This window comes from Biomphalaria glabrata, chromosome 4, assembly GCF_947242115.1.
Source record: "Biomphalaria glabrata chromosome 4, xgBioGlab47.1, whole genome shotgun sequence".
NCBI lineage: Eukaryota > Metazoa > Mollusca > Gastropoda > Planorbidae > Biomphalaria > Biomphalaria glabrata.
Window position 1 is genome coordinate 10,628,346 of NC_074714.1, and position 19,968 is coordinate 10,648,313.

A 19,968-nucleotide genomic window follows, 5' to 3' on the forward strand; every position below is an offset into this window, starting at 1 on the left:
AAAATAAACATATATTATTTTTTATATCCTATTAATTTCATGTGTTACATAGAGTTGTTGATTTTATATTTATTTTTAGATAATTTTTTTTAAAAACCAATATGTGTCATCTAAAAATCCCAACATGCTCTTCTATGTTAATCAAAGAAATCCTTACATGGATTAAGTTTCTCTTCCAAGCATGTCATACGAGTGAAGTCATAAGTAGGTCAGATTACTTAATTAGGAAATCACTTGTTGACCTAGAGGCAGCTGAAAGCTTGTCAGTAATGTGTAGAAAAACAACTACTTGTACTTTACTTATTTAACTTTTCTTGAGTGAAAAAAAACCCCAAAACCTTGAAGATATTAAGATATGATGAGATGAGGTTATTTGATGGATGATTAATAATGTACGGAAACAATGGACAGTATCAGATAATACAATATTCTCTATACATCTAGTCTGTCTTCAAGACATGAAAATAACTATTTTATAATGAAACACAAATATTAGAACTAAATATATTAATAGTACACACACATTTTTGGGGGCATTGTTTATAGCACAATTTTCACCTCAATCATGAAAAATCCTAACTTTTATTTGTTCATAAAAGGATACCATAGACTTGTATTTCTCATTTCTTGTTTTTGTACCATCTTTGAGCAGACCTTATCATTTCCAAGCATCCTTTTATTCCAACAACATTAATCTTTAAAGCAGTTGCTCATCATAGTCTGAATAGTCTTAGATTAAGACATGTACCCCATTTACCCTAATTCAAGGAACACTGGTATAGATGAAATGGGTAGTTGCTTTTTATTATTGTTAAAACATAAGTTTTTATGACTTGACACTTTATGCTAACAAAATTTTATGCCTTAATTCAAGTTAAACTTTTTTTTTTTAGAAACAATTTTAACTGGCTTCAAGGTGACAGGAGAGTGTTAGATCATGAATTCCCAAAGAAGACAGGGCTTTTAATTTTACATTTTTCTATCAGGTTGGTTGAACTTGATGTTTTAACATGTAAGCCAAGCGCAGTATTATTTTAGATCTTTTTTTTTAGGAAAGGTGAAGCTAAGGTCAAATGTCAACATATTAAATAGGTAATGTGAGAGGCTGTCATCGTTTTTCTCTGATGGTGGAGGGAGTCACAAACATCCAATTTATCTAGGTATTTTTTTAGTGCATTTTAAATTCAAAATGTTTAACCCCTTATAGCCTGATATCATGGGTCAGCGAAACAATGAGCAACCACTTATACTGTTGTTTTTTTATGTGATGTGCGCACTGAGAGTGAGGTGTTTCAAAATACTTATGGGCTGATTATCAGACTCTATCACACTTGATATTTTCTGCTCCCCTAAAATATAGTATTAATTTTCCTTTTTTTAGAACTTGAGTTTTATTTACTTGACTCTGAATTATTTATAATGTTTTCATTGATAACTCTGCTATCATTAAATGTTATTATAGTTATTACCTTTACATCATCTGCCCTATAGACCACAAGGTCTGAAAGGGTCACTTTTCTCTTACTGCTATAGTTATTTAGAAGAAATATCACCAATAGGACAGTCAAATAATACACACGGTCCATAACTAATATAATTAATTTAACTCACATTTTTAAAAAGTAACAACTCCTCAGTGTATGTTAATTTGTCATATACACATTGTTACAGGAGAGGACACATTTTTTTTTTTTTTTTTCAGGTCTTATGTTGAAACAATTGGTTTATTAAGAGACTCACAAACTGTAGAACTTTTTTATCTTAATGCCAGACTTGGTGTTTTTAGAGTAAGTATGATAATCTGTTGAACAGTTAAATTTTATTTGATCTCGTTAATCTTCAAGGTTATTAATATTTGTATTTATTTCATTTTGTTGATTGCTGTTTGAGGGGGCTCTTACATTATCCAGTAAATAGTTGTTTAACTTTCTGTTAATATATTATGCTTTCTAAATGTTTAGTCTTATCTGATTATCTGTCTTATTCATTGTCTTCTTGTCAGGGTCAAATAGAATGTGAGGCAGAGATTATTTTTGAGTTGGCAGCACATGTTCTCCAAGCAACTTGCGGAGATTTTGTTAGGTAGGAAAGATTTTCACTTCTTTATTAGGACTTTATTTGTTATAATCAGACATTGTTTCTCATCCCATGGGGTCTCATTCCATGATGGCTCAAAGTTGTTTATTTTTAACATACTGGGATCAGGTTCCATTTGGCAACGTGTATTTATGTCTAAAATGTAACTCCATTGAAATAAAAATTGTAATACAGAAACCAAAACCTGAAACTATTGATCTGAGGTGGCGTAGAGTCATGACATAATTTCCCCTTCTACTTGAAAATACCAAGAAATGAAGTTTTAATTTTAATGACATGAAACAAGAAAAAAAAAAGTATAAAAATGTTTAATTTAAATCTGTGGCGACATTTCTTCATATCTTGAATGCAGGAATAAATAAATGTTAAACATAATTGAGTTTGAAATGTAGATATGATTTGTTTATTGATATAGCTTATTTCTATAGGAGTTGATATTTGATAGAGTCATATTCTTGTATTAAAATTTCTTTAGTAATGAAGAAGCCAAAGAAGATTTAAAGAAACTTCCAGTCATTCCAACATGCACGCTTAAGAAACATCCATCCATTGCTTATTGGTGAGTGCAAGATAACATTTTGTTTTGTTTTTAAGTAATGAATGAAACAGTGAACTTGTGATTTTTTTTTTTCTCTCTTAACTCATTAAATACTAAAAACCTCATTGTTTTATTTTAAGAAAGGATGTTCAAGCTCTTCATAAACGGACTGGTTAAAAATTGTTAGAAAATGTTTACTCATGGCTTGAGTACATGATAAGAGGATGATATATTCATGCTGTCAATACTTTCTTTATGACAAAGAAATATAGTAGTTTAATTTAGAGTTGTTCATATTAAAAGACTTGCACTACATTTATTGAAAATAGATTTGACTGTTACAGATTAATAATAAAATCCTTTTTTTTTCTTCTTGTTTATGTAATATCAACTTGATTTGAAAAGAGTTTAACGAAGCTGATTAATGCCATTAAATTGTTAAAGATTGACTAAGCACAAGTATATTATCACTACACTCTGGCCCATCCTTTTTTTAACCTCACAACAGGCCACTTATGATTTTATTCCATAAGCTCTTCCTGGATAAAAGAGTATAATTTACAAACAGTGTCCTCCCTATTCTACCACACCCTAAGGGTGGAAGGTGGTGTTGACTAGGAAGCTTTATGGCTACCATAACATTCACTTACAGATGTCCCATGCATGTTTTTATAAGGACATGGTGCAGTTGTACACTGTCATATGAAGTCCACTTGAATTCAAGTGTTTAAGTGGAGATGGTCACAAATAAGATCTTGACACCTATTATGAGTCAAATGGCAATGGAATTGAAACTAGAACTTGATTCCATTCTTATTGTATTGATCATAATTATTTTTCTACTCACTTCCCTAATGACTTTTTTTTTTATACACATTAATGGTAAAAGTCGTTTATTTGTATCCTTTCAGTGAAGAAAGAGTGATTTTTTACTATGAGAAGCTGAGTGGTACCTCAAGAGGTTTAGCAATTGTCAAGTAGGTTTGCTTTTGAAAAATATATTTTTTTTGAAATATATTCTGTGAAGGAAAAAAAGAGAGAGAGAGAGGGCTGTAGCAATCCTATGGAAGACAATGTAAAATTGATCTCTTTTCATGGCCCAGCTCACCAGGGTGTCAGGTAGCCAGCACAACAGCACTTACTTTCCTCAACAAGTGTTGGGTAACCATTGAAGCCTGTTAGATCTTAGCATGCTCTGTAAATAGAGTATTAAATATCCCAGCCTTTATGAAACCTGATTGCCTCATTTCTCAAGCCTAGTGCTTTATCTTTTTGCTATCATAAGTTAATTAACAGAAACCAGTAAAATTGTCATAGTTCTTAAAGATTCGAGTAAAGTTTTTTCTTTCTCTGTGGCCAGTGGTGAGGTATGAATTGAATTTCATTTCTTAAGGTCCTTGGCCTCCAACATGCTGGAAAGTAGGAACAAGTTAAATTTCTGATAGGATATGCTGGTCACACTCACTCCCCCAGCACAATGCAGCCTACTAGATTAACCTGAGAAAGTAGGATTTTTTGAAAATTTTGTCTTGAAAAACGTGTACAATATTCATTGGTAGTTTTTGTCTGAGACACAAAATGGTTTCTCAGAATGCTCAAAATTACATCAACTCACCTTTCTTTCTTTTTGATTTCATGATCTGATGCTCGAAAGTGGGGTTAGCCTCAAGCCTATTCCCCATCATCTACAGCTTTTTTTTATAAGCAGTAGTGGGCCAACTCCATGGAATCATTAGATCTAAAAACTTTCAAAACTAGCATCCTTCTAGAGAAGAGACTTGCACAGAATTTGTATTTAGGACAGATTAAATGTAAAACTGAATGAAAAGCACAAATAGACATGGGGTACACCTTTAACCTCCTTTCATGGCATGCAATACGGAGAAAACAATGGGTTTATTCTTACAATTGGTCAGTTTTAAGACCTAAAGACCCACATGGGGATAAGTTTATCTTTTTATCCTACGTTTATGTGTAGAGTTCTGGAAGGTGTCAACAAAATGTACACATAGTATAGAGTTGTATTTGAAGCCTGTTGTGATTTGGTTTGTTCTTTCAGTTATATGAACATCATTGAGAAACTGCCAACATATGGTATTCATTACTACAATGTAAAGGTAAGACAAACTTTGAATGCAAACTTATGATTGATTGATACAAACTGATATTTTTGTAGGTATTTTGAAAGATAAATTTCTTGTTTAGCTTCCAGAACATTTTGCATGTCTTTAATACAAAATTAGAAAAGGGTAAATTTCAAATTGTAAGTCCATAGACTGGTAAAATTGTCAAGTCCACTGCAATATTTATTTTTTTTTGTTTAAATTGTGTTTAGGATAAAAAAGATATACCTTGGTGGTTAGGGATCAGTCCTAAAGGTATAGCAGTGTATGACATAAATGACAAAACAACACCTAGGAAGGTGAGTTGTTTCATTTTTATGTATCATTTAGAGTCATCATGTAAAGCTTATCATTGGTCCAAATCCAGTTGAATTCCTTCACCTCTATTACATATTAGAAACTTAGAGTCAGCCACTATGGCTTCTCAACTAAAGATGCAATCTTTATATTACAATATTGCTTGTTTAGTTGTTTGAACCCATGCCAAGTATGGCACAGTTGCCTGGAGGAGAGGCCTTCAGTAGGTTTTTTCTCGGCCCCTATTTCAGTGACCTTAGCTGTACTGGAGTATGCCGCTAGAGATACTTGATTGACTTCATTAGGCCACCAAAATAGTTATGTTTTTGTCTGCCCCTATTTCAGTGACCTTAGCTGTACTGGAGTATGCCGCTAGAGATACTTGATTGACTTCATTAGGCCACCAATATAGTTATGTTTTTGTATGGCTCTATTTTTATAATTCTGTGTATCAGCTTAAAAGTCATCACTGATGGAGTCATTTCCTCTGATATACATTACAGTCAATGTACAACTTTTATTTCTGACAGCTATTTACATGGAAAAATTTAGAGAACTTGTACTACAGAGACAAGAAATTTTCTATAGAAGTTCATGGTCCCAAACGGTAAATACCCTACCATTTAATGTAGTAGTTATTTTTGAAAATATATTTGTGCTTTCTTATCATAGTATTAATCCTCAAAACATACTCAAGATGAAACACTCTTTTTTTTTTAATATATAACCAAATGTAACTGCCTGAAATAATTAAATTTTTGTGAATTATTTTATTTATTAAATTAATTTGATTAATTTGAAGACTTTAATATAATTTATATGAATTTTCTTAGGAAAAAAAAATTCATACAAATGAAACTATTCTAAACTATTGTTAAGCTCTGAGTTATAAAGCATGAAAAAAAAAAAGGGGGGGGGGTGAAGAGAGTTTAGTTGTGTATATTGTTATTTAGCTACATCTGTGTTAGTATCTAGCTGTATTTATCTCTAGCTTATAGTAGTACGTGTACAACTTTGTACACTTAGGTGTACTTGTCCATATTGTGGTACTTGTATACATATATGTATCTACCCCCCTATCATTTGTTTTTGTGGAGTCAAATAACATGGTATCTCTCCCTCTCCCATATATATTTATATTTTATAATACAAGACCACATATCATATTTCAGTGTAACAGTAATTTTACTTTGTACTAGAGAGTGATTACTATAAATTATTAAATCTCTTTATACACTCAACTTCCCAGAATACCACTTCAGTTTAGCCATCTTTTTATTGAAGAACTAATTAAACTTCGATCCTTAGAGTGATTGTGCTGTTACCAGCTGTAAATATTTGCAATATTTCAATAGACATATATAAACATTGAAGTAAGAAACTCTTAAGAAAAAACTAGTAAACCTACAAAACTTATTTCAGGGAAGCCAATGATAGTCAGTATGTATCACGAGATAGATTCTAGCACATTTCTCTTAACTTTGTGTTTTGTGTGTTGTGACCAACAAGTTGTTGCTGTATGTCTGACAAGCTCAATGTGTTGTTGTTTGGCTTCTCCTTGTACCACTGGTTGTGTCAATCTTTTGATAACGCACACATTGAATTGATTGTGTTATGAAAAACAAACCAACAGATTGCTTGCTGAATGTAACACTGGCACTACTCACACTTGTCTATGTTTAGGAGTTGTCTTTCCCATGGCCATCTTATATTAAGCATGACAATGTTACTGGATGGAAATAAATAGATGTTTATATATATATATTAGTGTTAGGATACTTTTGAATACTAAACATTTGATTAGGCTGTGTTGTCAAGTGTTACCACCAATTTTTTTTAATCAAAGCCAGCACCATTGATATAGATAACTGTCAAAATGTACAAATGTAGAAACTTGTGTTCTCTTGTTGGAAAGATTATTTATAATGTGATTAATTGCATTCATATAATACAAAAATTAAACTATTTCATTGGGAAGAATAGTTTAAAGTATCTCTAGTACTAAGCTATAGACTCCTGTTTGATTTATACACCAGTGATGCAAGCTGACCATGCAGAAATCCTTAAAAATATTATCCATCTACCTTAACTTTGACACACAACATTTTACTATTATGACCAGATTATACTATTACTTACTAACCTGCAAATTAGGCATTTCAATTTGATTCTTCATCTGAAAGAGTTGGTGTTTTTTTTTTAAATTATTGCTTTTGGGCAATTTTTTGTTTCTTTTTCTTTTTGGATTTTTTGTTTGTTTTGTTTTTGGTTCATTTCATTTTGGTTTCTTTTTATGCTTGAGCAACTAAAGCTAAACTATGGCGTCATGTTTGTTGTTTCTAAGTTGTCCTAGACCTCATTCTGATCTTTAGCTACACAGCCAGTTCATGGCATTACAAATCTTAAGTCATATATTCAGTTAGAACTGTTCTTGGTGTTATATACATGTACAGCAATAGGCAATCTCATCTTCTGTCTTAGATGATAGTATGCAATTATGGATACAGAAGAGAACATTAAAGGAAAAAAAAACAGCTAGTAGATATGCCAAAAGTATTCTACAGACCCAAAAAAAAAACTTCAGAATTATTTTTTTTTTAAGATACAAGTTTTTTTTTTTTTTTTTTTTTTACTTTGTTATAGTCTATAAAGTTAACCAATAAAATATGTCAGAGGAAATCTCCTTTTTGGGGAGGAGGGGCTAAACCTTAGTTGTTTTTTTTACCTAATTTTGTTATCCCCCTTGAAAAGTGTTGTCCTCAATTTTTGTCAGTCAGCTTTTCTAGTTTTCTAATCCTGAGAGTCTAATTGAGAAAAGGCAATGCTCCTATCTTTAGCTGTCAATGTGTGTAACTCTCCTCTAAATGTGTCCACTTTCTCTGTGTGTGTGTGTGTGCACCATGCTTCACCACTGACAATGATCCAGCACACTTCACTCACTTTCCAGCATTATACATACATTAAGCAGCTTCAACCCTTACGAAGATGCAGTTAGAGAGCCCGCAGAAAGTAAGGACGATTTGTCAACCGCTATAACGGACCCTACCACCCAGTGAGTAATGTTTTCATATAGGGTCTGGCTTCTTGGCCAGCCACACTCTCCTATAGAAACTGACCACCTCACAAGACCGTAGTTGTGTCTGGTCATTTTGCTACATCTCTGTAGACTTTCTGTAAAGATATAAAACATCTATAAGATTTTTTTCTATATTTTTTCTTCTTTTTTTTTCTATGTGGTAAAAGCCATCTTCATTGCAGCCCTTTATTATTTGACTTGTATTAATGCCTGTTTGGTGAATGCCTTTTTTTTTTTTTTTTTTTACACAGTGACTTGCATATTTTCTTAGTAACACTCAATATCTGAATGTTTGCATGTCAACTCATAAATTCTACATTCTGTTGTTTATATATAAGAAAAGAATATTTTTTTTATTTAATTACACTCTTTGAAAAGTTATTTTTATTAGCATTTTGATTTAAAAAAAAAAAGGAAATCTAGTTCAATCAATAACAATCTATTGAAAGAAAATTAATTTTTTCCTTAAATATTTGCATGAGTATTAAATTTTTAAAGATTGAAAATTAATTTAAAAAAATAAAACAGTTGTTTTGAGAGATTTAACAGAGCTCTAAGTTAATGAAGTCTTGAGTTTCTAATTCTAATGTCTTGACTGAACTTTCCCCTCTTTGTGTAGAGTCTCTGTCAGTAGAAGAACATTTGGTGCCAGTAATGTTGATGTCCATGCTTGGTTCACCACTACAGCACAGCTGACCAAATGTATCTGGAACATGGCTGTAGCGCAACATCAGTTTTATCTAGACAGGAAACAAAGCAAAGTAAGTTTTGAGCTTTTTTTTGGGGCTTTTTAAATTTCATTTTAATTTTTGTTACTTTTATTTCTTTTCTTGTCTAATAAATTACAGATGTTCCTTCAGAATAGGGTGTTATTGTAATCATGCATGTTAATTAGAGACAAGCTCTGTGAAATGTTTTCCTGATTCAGGCAACCTGTTCCTTGCTCAAATGGATCTGAGGAAGAAGCACTTGTACAAACATGTCTCAGCGTAATGAAATTAGAAATGTACCTTTATTTTTTGGTGGATTTTATTAGGTTTCATTTCTGTAATAGTAATTTATGGTTCAGTTTTCCATTATTTCAGCTAGTGTGTGAATTCAAAAATGAAATGATAACTTTATATTTAAATCCATGTAATCCTGTGTTTCAGGGTCAGATACCTGTTGTCAGGACTATGTCTGATATTGCAGCAGATCTGTGCTCAAGTAGCACCTCATTACCAGGGTCCACAGGGTCAGACCTGAGTAGAAGTCCAAGTTCTCACAGTCTGCCCAGCCTCTCCAACTCAAGATATGATTGTAAGTGACATCAGAGCATGGAAACAAATAGAGAATTAAAGTAGAATGAAATTACTTGAACTTAATTTTTTTTTTTGTTGTTTGCCTTTGAAAACACATTGACACCTGAAGTCTGGCAGGTTCAAAATTTAGAACTTTCATGAAATAGTTCGTACATTCATTTAACACTATCACAGTCAAATACATGGAATTGGAATATACTGAAGGTAGTTTATGTTCCATAATTTCATTGCCAAAGGAACAAAAGAATCTTTGTATCTGTTCCTGTAATCCTATTTGTGATGGTAAAAAGAATAAAATTGACATAAGATTTGGTGACCAACCTTTTTGGACTGGGGCCAATTGTTTGGACCAGGGGACCAAATAATTCTCCCACACACATGCTGCATCACTTTTAAAAAATCAAGGTTTGAAAGAACTGATGATCTGTGACTTCTTTATTCTTATGGGCAGAAGTTTCTTAGGATCAGATAAAATTGTCCTGGGCTGAATTATGGAATTTGAAATTCCCTATTTCAAACTTTCTTTAGGATGTTATTTTAAAAATGGAAATTGAAAACTGCTTTAAATTTGCTCTCTTGCTAAGGTAAAAAAAGCCATATTTTTATTTTAAATGAAACATATTAGTTTACCAAAAATGATTTATCTTTCTTTGATTGCAGTAAGTATAGAACAGTCAGACTCTATTAAGGCTGAGAGAGACATGTATCAGGCTCTGAAAGCTAGGAAAGAAGCCCTGGAAGATGCACTCAAAAAAAAGATGGAGGAGTTAAAGTTATTATGTATTCAAGAAGGGGTAATCTATCTCAGATCTTTTACACATATTTTTAGTTTGGTTCTAGAGCATTTCATTTGTTAATTTATAACATACAGACAGGATGGCTGCCTGGTCGTGCGGTTTGCTCGCTGGACTGTCGTTCAGATTTATCGATGGTCCCGGGTTCAAACCCTGCCCACTCCCATCCCCCGTCGTCCTGCGGGAGGTTTGGACTAGGAAGTAATTATCTTCAACTTTGAAGGAACATCCGAAACATGTAAAAGAAACAAAGAAACATATTATAGTAATGTGTACAAACACAGTACACATAAATTGGCATCGCTTGATCTTGACCATCCTATTTCTATTTCAGGAGCTGACTGGTGAGCTACCCAAAGAAACACCTTTGTCCTATGGTGAGGCTGTGCCTGTATTTAGAAGAAGAATTGGTACATCTTTCTCACTGTCTGCCAAAAATGTAGATGATGTGAATAATGTGAGCATTGTTTGTTCTCTGTTTCTGTAGAGTTAATATCAGAGGTTTTCTTTGAAAAGCCCTATACAAAATGTGTGTTAATAATGTGCTGTTATTAATAAATTGAGCTCTTTCTTTTTATTGAGGTCAGTGGTTAGTTACCATTCAATAATTATTATACCATTTAGCAATTCAGATTTGTTTTTTTAATTAAAGGATTATTTGCATCTCAACACCAAAGACAATTCAATAAATTCATTTACAAGTAATTTGTCTCATATTCATCCTTAATAAATAAAAAAATAACTGAAGCTAAATTACTTCCTTTGGTGCCTTCCATCATTTTTAGCGGCCCCCGAAAGGGGAAAAGACAATATTTTAGACCATTCAAAGTTCTGATGCAATGGCTACTTTTTTCTTTTCTGAAAGCAAAAAATCTAATTTTTTAAATCACTTATACTAGCATTTTTTTTCATAAAAATACACCACTTTTAGAACTATTAAACACTCAAACACTGGAGGCTTTTATTAGGGGAGTCTACCGTTTACCATATTTTTAACACATTTATTCACACGGTTGTAGATTTTTTGTCCAAAATTCTTTTTTTATTTTTTTATTGTCAAGTTATGTAAGTTATGTACTATATTTACACACAAACAAATGTTTACTATTTTTTAAAGAGAAAAAATCTATTTAGTATGCATTATAAGTTAGACATAATTGAAGACAATTAATAATGTTATAAACCGCATATTTTTCCACATTTTATCCTGATTTAATGGCAGTAACTATTAAAGTAACTAACTCTTGAGGCTCTTTATTAGAGGAGCTGATCATTTACCTTATTTTTAACACATTTATGCAAATGGTTGTAGATTTTTTGTCAACATTTTTTAAAAATATTTTTATTGTTAAGTTATGTTATACAAAGTGCTATATTTACACACAAACAATGTTTACTATTTTTTTAAAGAGAAAAAATATATTTAGTATGCATTATAAGTTAGACATAATTTAATACTATTAATAATGTTATAAACTGCATTTTCTTTCCCCTTTAATTTTTTCTCTTTAAACAGAACTGTTTTTTTTTTTTTTTGAGGATTGAGCCTTTACAAAACAATTACATCAATTATAAGACTTCAGTTGGGCCAGGTTCACATCTTCACTTTCACCTATCCTTTGATCTGCTGGACCGCTGGGGCACCTGTCAACCTTCTTTCTCCATTCTTATTTCATTAGGATGTTCTTTCTGAAAATATTGAAGCCTACCTGGGTGGACCACTTCGGGGGCCGATTTAGAGTTTGTGTTTCCACACAAACTGTCTTTGTAACCTTGTTTTTTTTTAATCTATTAACCTTTCCTGTTCCCAATTTTGTGTAATTTAAATTCACCATCTTTAATTATATTAGTTTGAATTTTCTCTTGTCCTCAGCTTTCTAATGAACTTTCTAAGCTAGAACTAGAAGTGGAACTCCAAGGTAAAATAACATCTGCAGCCCAGCGATTGGCCAGTGATAAAACTGTCAGCAAGTATGTTCACAAACAAAGAAAACAGTCTTATTCAAAGGCCTTGGTGAAGGTACATATTTTTTGTTTTTTCATCTTCAAAGGGCTATTGTTTATACAAAAAAAAGATTATTACCAGTAACAATTAAACCATTACTATCACATTAATACACAGCACTTGGCATCTCTACAAAATAAATAAGTGAAGTTTCTGTGTGATGTTTCCAAATCAGTTATAAAAAGTGTTATAGATTAGGGAAATAAAGGACTTTTTGTCCATATCTTTTTTATTTTTGATGGCATCTTGGCTTAGTAGAGATAAAGTTAGAGAATTCATGTTGATTTGATGTTCATTTAGATTTTTTTAGAAATTTAAAATTAAAGTAGATCTTTGCCATTTACTAACTGTTGACAATCCTTTGGATTGAGTTCTTTATGCTGGTGTTGATTGATGACCACTCTAAGGCATTAGCAAATTTTTATTCGGGATCATGCCTGATGTCTCAATTATTTTCTACTTTATGATGAATTAATTCACTTTGCCTGTTTGTAAACATGTATAGCATTTTTTTTTTGATATTTAAATGTTACTTTTGGTATGGTGGAGTAGCGGTGGCTGAGCGGTAAAGCGCTTGGCTTCCAAACCGGGGACCGGGGTTCGAATCCTGGTGAAGACTGGGATTTTTAATTTTGGAATCTTCGGACACCTCTGAGTCCACCCAGCTCTAATGGGTACCTGACATTAGTTAGGGAAAAGTAAAGGCGGTTGGTCGTTGTGCTGGCCACATGACACCCTTGTTAACCGTAGGCCACAGAAACAGATGACCTATAGACCACAAGGTCTGAAAGGGGAACTTTACTACATTTGGTATGAAATTATGGTATTGTCTTTCTATTGTTAAAAAACTAATTATTGAGTTACTTGTTTTTGTTGTTTGAAAATGACTAATTACTTTTATAAGGATTAGATCCATTATACAGTTGTACAAGTTAAACAAAAGTTTTTCAAATCTGATTAACATTTTGGAATGGTCAATACTGTTGACATCTCATGGAGTGAATAGATTTCCTTTGTTGCATTCTGTTTGACATTTCAAAACTCTGTAGGCTATTGCAATATCTGTACAGTGACACATTCTATTGGGTGTTTAGCATTTGTTTCTTAACCATGAAAGGTTGATTTGATACTGGCTAACAATTTGTAATGCATTCTGATCAAGTCATATACTTGTGAAAAGATTTGACTTACATAGTAATGAACCAGTGAGGTAGGAACATGTATGAAGTCTTCTAGGTCTAAATGAACAGGAATGAGATCAAATTCACAGTATTTCTTCAGACTCTTTGCAATGATACAGTTTCAAGTAAAGTTCCCCTTTCAGACCTTGTGGTCGATAGGGCAGATGATGTAAAGGTCATCTGTTTCTGTGGCATACATTTTATGAGGGTGTCATGTGGCCAGCACAACTAGTTATGATTTTAAATAGAAATACTTTTTAAATAAACACAAAGCATTTATTCTAGAACTTGGAATTACTATAACAATAAACACTCTTCCTAGTTTTTTGTCTTTATATATGAGTGAAATTTGACATTTTTAAAGCCAATAATGTTAACTTTTTGAGGCTCCTAAATGATGCAGTGTTTTTGTTTAATTCTTGATGACCATATTATTCCTATTTCAGAAGTCATTCAAGAGTGTTAAGTAACCTTTACATTAGCCCCTTAACAAGTTGTGTTCATAAAGAAGAGTTTTATGTACTTTGTTTTGAAACAATTATTTCATAGGGCCAACGCAACCTACTTTCTGTCAATCAACAAAATATTCTTTCTCTTTCACTTGTTTTCAATGAAAGGCTTATACTTAAGTATTGACATCACAATGTTTATTTTGTGTCTAACATTTGACTACTATTGCTATGTTTACTTTCAGTTAAAAGAAATGGAGAAGAAACTGTCAGAGATGCACAAGCAAGTTGGAAAAAGTTCAGGAAGTAGCCACCACCATCATAACAGGGGCCGGCCCAGCGACGGTATGTACTATGTGAATGATGCTCAGACTTACAGTGACTTTGATCCTGACCGCATTAGCAGTGGTGCCAGCGACATGCCAAGAAGTAGAGGATACTTTTTTCTGGCCAGGCAGAGGTTTCGAAACAGCAGTGTCGCCTCCAGCTTGAGCTCTTTAGGTTCTCGCCCTAGCAGGCATTTCAGCTCAGGTTCTCTGTCGCTCGGCTCAGATGTCAACTCTCTCTGCTCTGAGTCACAGTCTGTCAGTTCGGAAGACACTGCCAGTTGCATCTCATTTAGTACAGAGGACACTGTTAGTTGTGTTGCATCCTCAGAAGAGTCCCCTCATATTGACACTTCTGTCAGTATTACTGATGAATATTCTATATTGAGAGGCAGACCTAGAAAGCATTATGTAATTACCCGTAGTAGTGAGCAGAGAGGTTTCTCTGAAGATATGGATGTCAGTCAACAGTCTAGCTTTAAAAGCAATGGTTTGAACCTGGCCATAATTGATGATTTAGATGATTTTGGCTCAGAGGCCAGCCGTGGTTTTATGGCAGATCAAACACGTGAGCCTTGCTCCACTAAAGTCTTACCACGTCAGCAAAGTTTGATCATCAGCAAAAGCTTACGAAAAACTGTCCTTGTCAGGCAGTCCAAAGTAGACATAATAGAAAATGCTTGCAAACTATTTGAAAGTATTTATTTCAACTCTGAATCTGTTAATGACATTTAGATGTGACCTAGTTGTCTCATTCAGATATCTCTTATTTATTTATAAAGATACACCAAGCAATGACCAAAGAAAACCTTTTTTAACTAGTTTGTATAAGTTGTTGAAACATTATAGCACAATATTCAATGTAGCAAAGGCAGCAAGAACTATCAAAGAATCACTAAAAAATATTTTCTGACCTATTTCTTAACTATTCATTTTTACTTGTTCAAATTTTTTCTTGGACCAAAAAAGTGACTTAAAAAATGCTGCACAAAATCTTTTTGTCTCATTGATTTTTAACTAGAGTGTATATATTTGGAAAGAATATTTTGTTCAAGATTTTCCTCAAGCCATCTTGAAAGTGACTAGTTTATTGTAGCTCTGTTTAATCTTGGAGAACTAGAAATCATTGTTCACCTCATTGAATCTCAGAACAATCTGAAAAGAAAAAAAAAGAACATTTAGCAGCATATATCTTTGGCTGTGTTTTATTTTCCCTTCCCTCTGTAAGGGATCTCAATATAGTACTAGCATGTTTGAGTCACTTACTACTAAGACAGAAAATCTGTACATACAAGACAATGAGAGACTATTGTACATGTGTATCAGTTGCTCAAAGATATGGTGCTGGATTGTAAGGTGCTTTCTATTTATTTGACTCAATGACTCTTTGCTTCAAACCATTAGTTCTCATGTGCTTAGTTTACTGTAAATATGCAGGTTTTTGTTTCATGTTATTTTTATTTCTGCATGAAGCTTATTTGTCTGTGTGTGCCTTTTTTTTTTTTTTTTTTTTTTTTTACAGGGTTTTGTTTTGGAGGGGTTGGGGGGAAGTAGTAGAGATAATGGAAAATGAACTGGGAAGCTTAGAAACAAATTTAATCTTTGCTTTATTCAAAGTAGAAATTTAGTCATTAATGATGCTCCTGTTTTGAATTAGATTATTCTTCATTGTGCCATGATTTATCAGTGAATGTTATAATGTGGGCTGACTTGTTTTATTACCAGAAGCAACTACTTCATAGTCCATCATATGGACTGTCTCCCCCCCTCCCCCCTCCCCACACCTCAACTTTGTTACTGTTATGAGTGTGTTGCATGGAGTATTATACATAGACCAATAGTGTCTTAGCTTTGACCATTAATTGTTGCATTATTTATCTGTGATAATTCTGATGAAAACATCAGTTTTGTACTTTACATATGTCTTGACAAGTAACTGCCAAAAATCTCTTTTATACAGGTTCCAATTTCATTTTTACTATTAGTTGTTTTTTTTTTAATTTTGTATTTCAAAAGGGCAACATTTAGCATCACTGGGTGTGGCATACACTTTGTTTGACTATTTTGATGTGCTTATATTGTTTTCTTAATGAAGGCTTTAAAAAAAGTAATTTAAAAAAGGCCCTTTATTTAAAAAGCAAAACAAAACAAAAATCTATTATTTTGTAGCAATTTAATATTATGTAATGTTTTAAAACATTTAACACTAGGTCTAAAATCATGAAAAGTGTGACTTTGTTTGAAATCAGAAAAACTACATTATATACATTCCCTTGCCTTTTTTTATAACAAACATTTGACCATTTTTGTATACTTTTAACTGACACATATCTATGCTGTTCTTTAATGACTTGATTATCAATATAATAAACATACTTATTATTATTATCAACATTTTATAATTTATATATAATATTGTACCTATTAATCCCCTTCTTTTGTTTATGTTTGAATCCCAATAATCTATGTATATAGGCCTATATCCATGTTTATGTAAATATCCTTTTGAGTGAGTCAGTTGGAACACAAAACTGAACTCTAAATGCTAGTTTTCAAGTGTTGACACAGCACTATACAAATTATGTTTAAATCAACAATAGAGTGCCAGTATAAATCATAAATAATAGTTATGACATTAATTAGAACATGAACTATTCTAGACTGCATTGCTAATTCTAGTATTGTCTTTAATTTTCTACCTTGGAATAAGGGCTAGTTTTTGTTTAGTCTTTAATGCTAATGTAGTAATGTTATGTCTGCACTGGATGTGGCAAAATATGTAGGTTGCAGCTGGGGCTGCATGGCTATGGGACATGCTGCATTCCTCTTTAATCTTTGGACTCAAGTTTAGTAATGTCTTTAGGTTTTCTAGACTTGCACAAGTGCTGGATCAAGTACTGTCACTAATTTTCTAAACCAGCATAAGTGTTAATTCTAGTATTGTCTTCAGTGCTAGTTTTAATATAGCCTTTATTGCTAATTCTATTATTGTCCTTAGCTTATTTAAACTAGTAGAAATGCTAGTTCTAGTATTATCTTAAGTTATCTACTGGTAGAAGTGCTAGTTCTAGTATTGTCCTTAGCTATCTACTGGCAGAGGTGCTAGTTCTAGTATTGTCCTTAGCTATCTACTGGCAGAGGTGCTAGTTCTAGTATTGTCCTTAGCTATCTACTGACAGAGGTGCTAGTTCTAGTATTGTCCTTAGCTATCTACTGGCAGAGGTGCTAGTTCTAGTATTGTCCTTAGCTATCTACTGGCAGAGGTGCTAGTTCTTGTATTGTCCTTAGCTATCTACTGGCAGAGGTGCTAGTTCTAGTATTGTTTTTAAGTGCTAATTCTAGTATCGCCTTTAGCGCAATTGTCTTTAGTGCTAGTTTGAGTATTGTCTTTAGTTTTCTAATCTGGCATATGTGCTGGTTCTGGTATTGCCTTTACTAAGTTTCTAAACTGACACATGTCCTTCTTCTAGTATTGTCTTGTTTTCTAAACTGGTAAAATCTCTAGTTGTTTTTTCTTTAGGGCTACTTCTAGTATTGTCTTTAGCTTTCTTAACTGATATGTCTATGGACTTGATCTCTGTGAAAAAAATGTTTAAGATATTTGGAAAGTTTAACTGCATAGCTATAGCTACGGTGCATTACTTTAAAAACATCAAAATTTGCTTATGCTAGTTAATGCCCTCCTACCCTTTTTTTCTCCTTTTTATAATATTTATAATGAATTACTTTCAGAGCAGCATCGAACTTTCAAAATCTAAAATAATAAAATTACAAAAGAATTGTGTTTCATTGTGCATCAAGTTTTTTTTGTTTATTAGATATAGTACTATTAAGTTTGCCTTCCTTCCTGTGCATGTTTCTAGACCATGTGTTAAATTAACACTTTTTTTTTTTTTAAATTTGTAAACCTTAGTATCACTGTAGTATCACTGTAGCCTACCTGTAGACATATTTTGCTCTCTTTCTTCTCTTGCATTGGTTGTATTTATTGTGTTCATTGTAAAGAAACTGTACATTTCAATTACTATTGACATTTTTTTTCCCTTTCCACACTTTTAATAAGTCTCAATTAACAAAAACTGAATAGGTGACAAAACAGTGTGTATAATAGATTACTATTTAATGCATTTATTAAAGAAAATATACTTGTCTTACTGGTTAGTACTTTTTAAAAATTAAAACCTTTAACAAAATTATGAAATTATGGGAAAAGTAGCTAACAAAATATTTTACTAGGTTGAGATTCTTTTTAGATACATGGAAGGTAAAATAGCATTGTCATTCACATCAATAGTTAACTCACAAACTTGTGATGACACAATGTTTCACTCTAATACAGACCATTGTTTTACATAGATTTGCCAATGAGTTTTTTATCCATCTTACAGATGCCAGTTGATAATTATAACATTGCATTGAAGCTTTTTGTGTTGTTACTGAATGTGGATGTATAATTAATTAAATGTATTTTGATAATTTTGATTTGAGTTTTTGTTTTTTTATTTAGTTGTGTCTATATAAGTGTGCTTTTAGAAAAAATGTTTAAACCAGAATGTGTACTTGCTCTAATTTGTTTTTTTTTTTTTACATCAGAAGAAAATTCACAATGAGAAACTATAATAAATGATTAAATACCAAAGTAACTCAAATAATTATTTATGAAGTATTGTTAAATAAAAAAATATACTTATAGATTCTTTGAAGTTTCCCAGATATCCTAAGGACTGAGTGACTTATTGAACTATAAGTAAACCAATTCTCAACATTCCATACCATTCTAAAAACTGAGAGCAAAAGATGTCTACATGAAATATATTTATTCTAATAAAGATATTAACATAAAATACATGTATATTAACAAACACAATAAACATGAATTTACTAATTCCAATAAAAAAAATGTATGCTAATATGAGCACATATTTGGAGAGAATGTATACCAACTTAAAGTGATTGAACGCACCAATGTAATTAGATGTGAACATTTGAGATTCCCTCAAGAGCACAGTAATAATGCTGTTAAATCTTTGAGTTAATGGAGGTGTTATACCATTGCAGCATACTCAGCATTCATCCACATCACCAAAGGGAGAAAACATGTCATCAATATATTTTGATCTAAAGGAATGTCATTCTTGATAACAGGTTTTATATATTGGTATTTTACCTTTCACTGAACTGGGTTTAATTGAGTATTTCTCTCTTTCTCTTCCTTACAGAACATGAAGGAACTCCTGCTAATAAATTGACATCTAAGGTAATCATTGAATCAGTTTTTCACTATTTTCAGAAACTAAGCATCTAAAATTTCTGTTTACAGAGACAAACATAGCATGGATATAATGTTTTTTCATGAAAGGTAGCATATAACACTCGATAGATCACAATGAACAGAAAAAATATAATGTTTGTAAATTGGTTGGCTTAATCAGCATAAATTAACTTGTATCATCCTGCTGCAGAAAAACTGACACTTGTTACTTTGTTCATAATATTAGTTCATGAAAAGTTTCATGATGATATATGCAACAATTGTTTCCCCTAGGACATGAGCCACCAAGAAGTACAGGATGAAACAGCAAATAAAACTATCATTAGTCCAAGCCACAGCAGGTTGGAGTGTGTTTTTACATTTGTATTTCTTTAATATACAAAAAGATAGTTTACTGTTATGTGAACATCAGAAATACTTTAAGTTACAAAGGTTATATTTCAAATAAAATTAGCTAGATAGACACTGTCTATGACAAAAGATAACATTAGTTATATAGAAATATATAT

At 32.2% G+C, this 19,968-nt stretch overlaps 1 protein-coding gene across 6 annotated transcripts in view; it reads left to right on the forward strand.

Moving 5' to 3' along the window:
• Positions 1 to 19,968, forward strand: part of LOC106052444 (FERM domain-containing protein 4A-like) — a 47,391-nt gene that overhangs the window by 20,694 nt on the left and 6,729 nt on the right. For 4 of the 6 annotated variants that reach the window (XM_056025385.1, XM_056025380.1, XM_056025383.1 and 1 more), the window contains exons 4-20: positions 894 to 986; positions 1,703 to 1,787; positions 2,003 to 2,082; positions 2,573 to 2,656; positions 3,547 to 3,612; positions 4,695 to 4,752; positions 4,971 to 5,057; positions 5,586 to 5,662; positions 8,003 to 8,107; positions 8,751 to 8,892; positions 9,283 to 9,430; positions 10,093 to 10,226; positions 10,561 to 10,683; positions 12,100 to 12,246; positions 14,107 to 14,206; positions 19,407 to 19,444; positions 19,733 to 19,800. In XM_056025385.1, coding sequence (XP_055881360.1) covers positions 894 to 986; positions 1,703 to 1,787; positions 2,003 to 2,082; positions 2,573 to 2,656; positions 3,547 to 3,612; positions 4,695 to 4,752; positions 4,971 to 5,057; positions 5,586 to 5,662; positions 8,003 to 8,107; positions 8,751 to 8,892; positions 9,283 to 9,430; positions 10,093 to 10,226; positions 10,561 to 10,683; positions 12,100 to 12,246; positions 14,107 to 14,206; positions 19,407 to 19,444; positions 19,733 to 19,800 — 1,635 coding nt within the window. Of the gene's footprint in view, positions 1 to 893; positions 987 to 1,702; positions 1,788 to 2,002; positions 2,083 to 2,572; positions 2,657 to 3,546; positions 3,613 to 4,694; positions 4,753 to 4,970; positions 5,058 to 5,585; positions 5,663 to 6,477; positions 6,496 to 8,002; positions 8,108 to 8,750; positions 8,893 to 9,282; positions 9,431 to 10,092; positions 10,227 to 10,560; positions 10,684 to 12,099; positions 12,247 to 14,106; positions 14,207 to 19,406; positions 19,445 to 19,732; positions 19,801 to 19,968 lie in introns of all 6 variants that reach the window. The other 2 variants (XM_056025381.1, XM_056025382.1) reach the window with 2 other exon arrangements.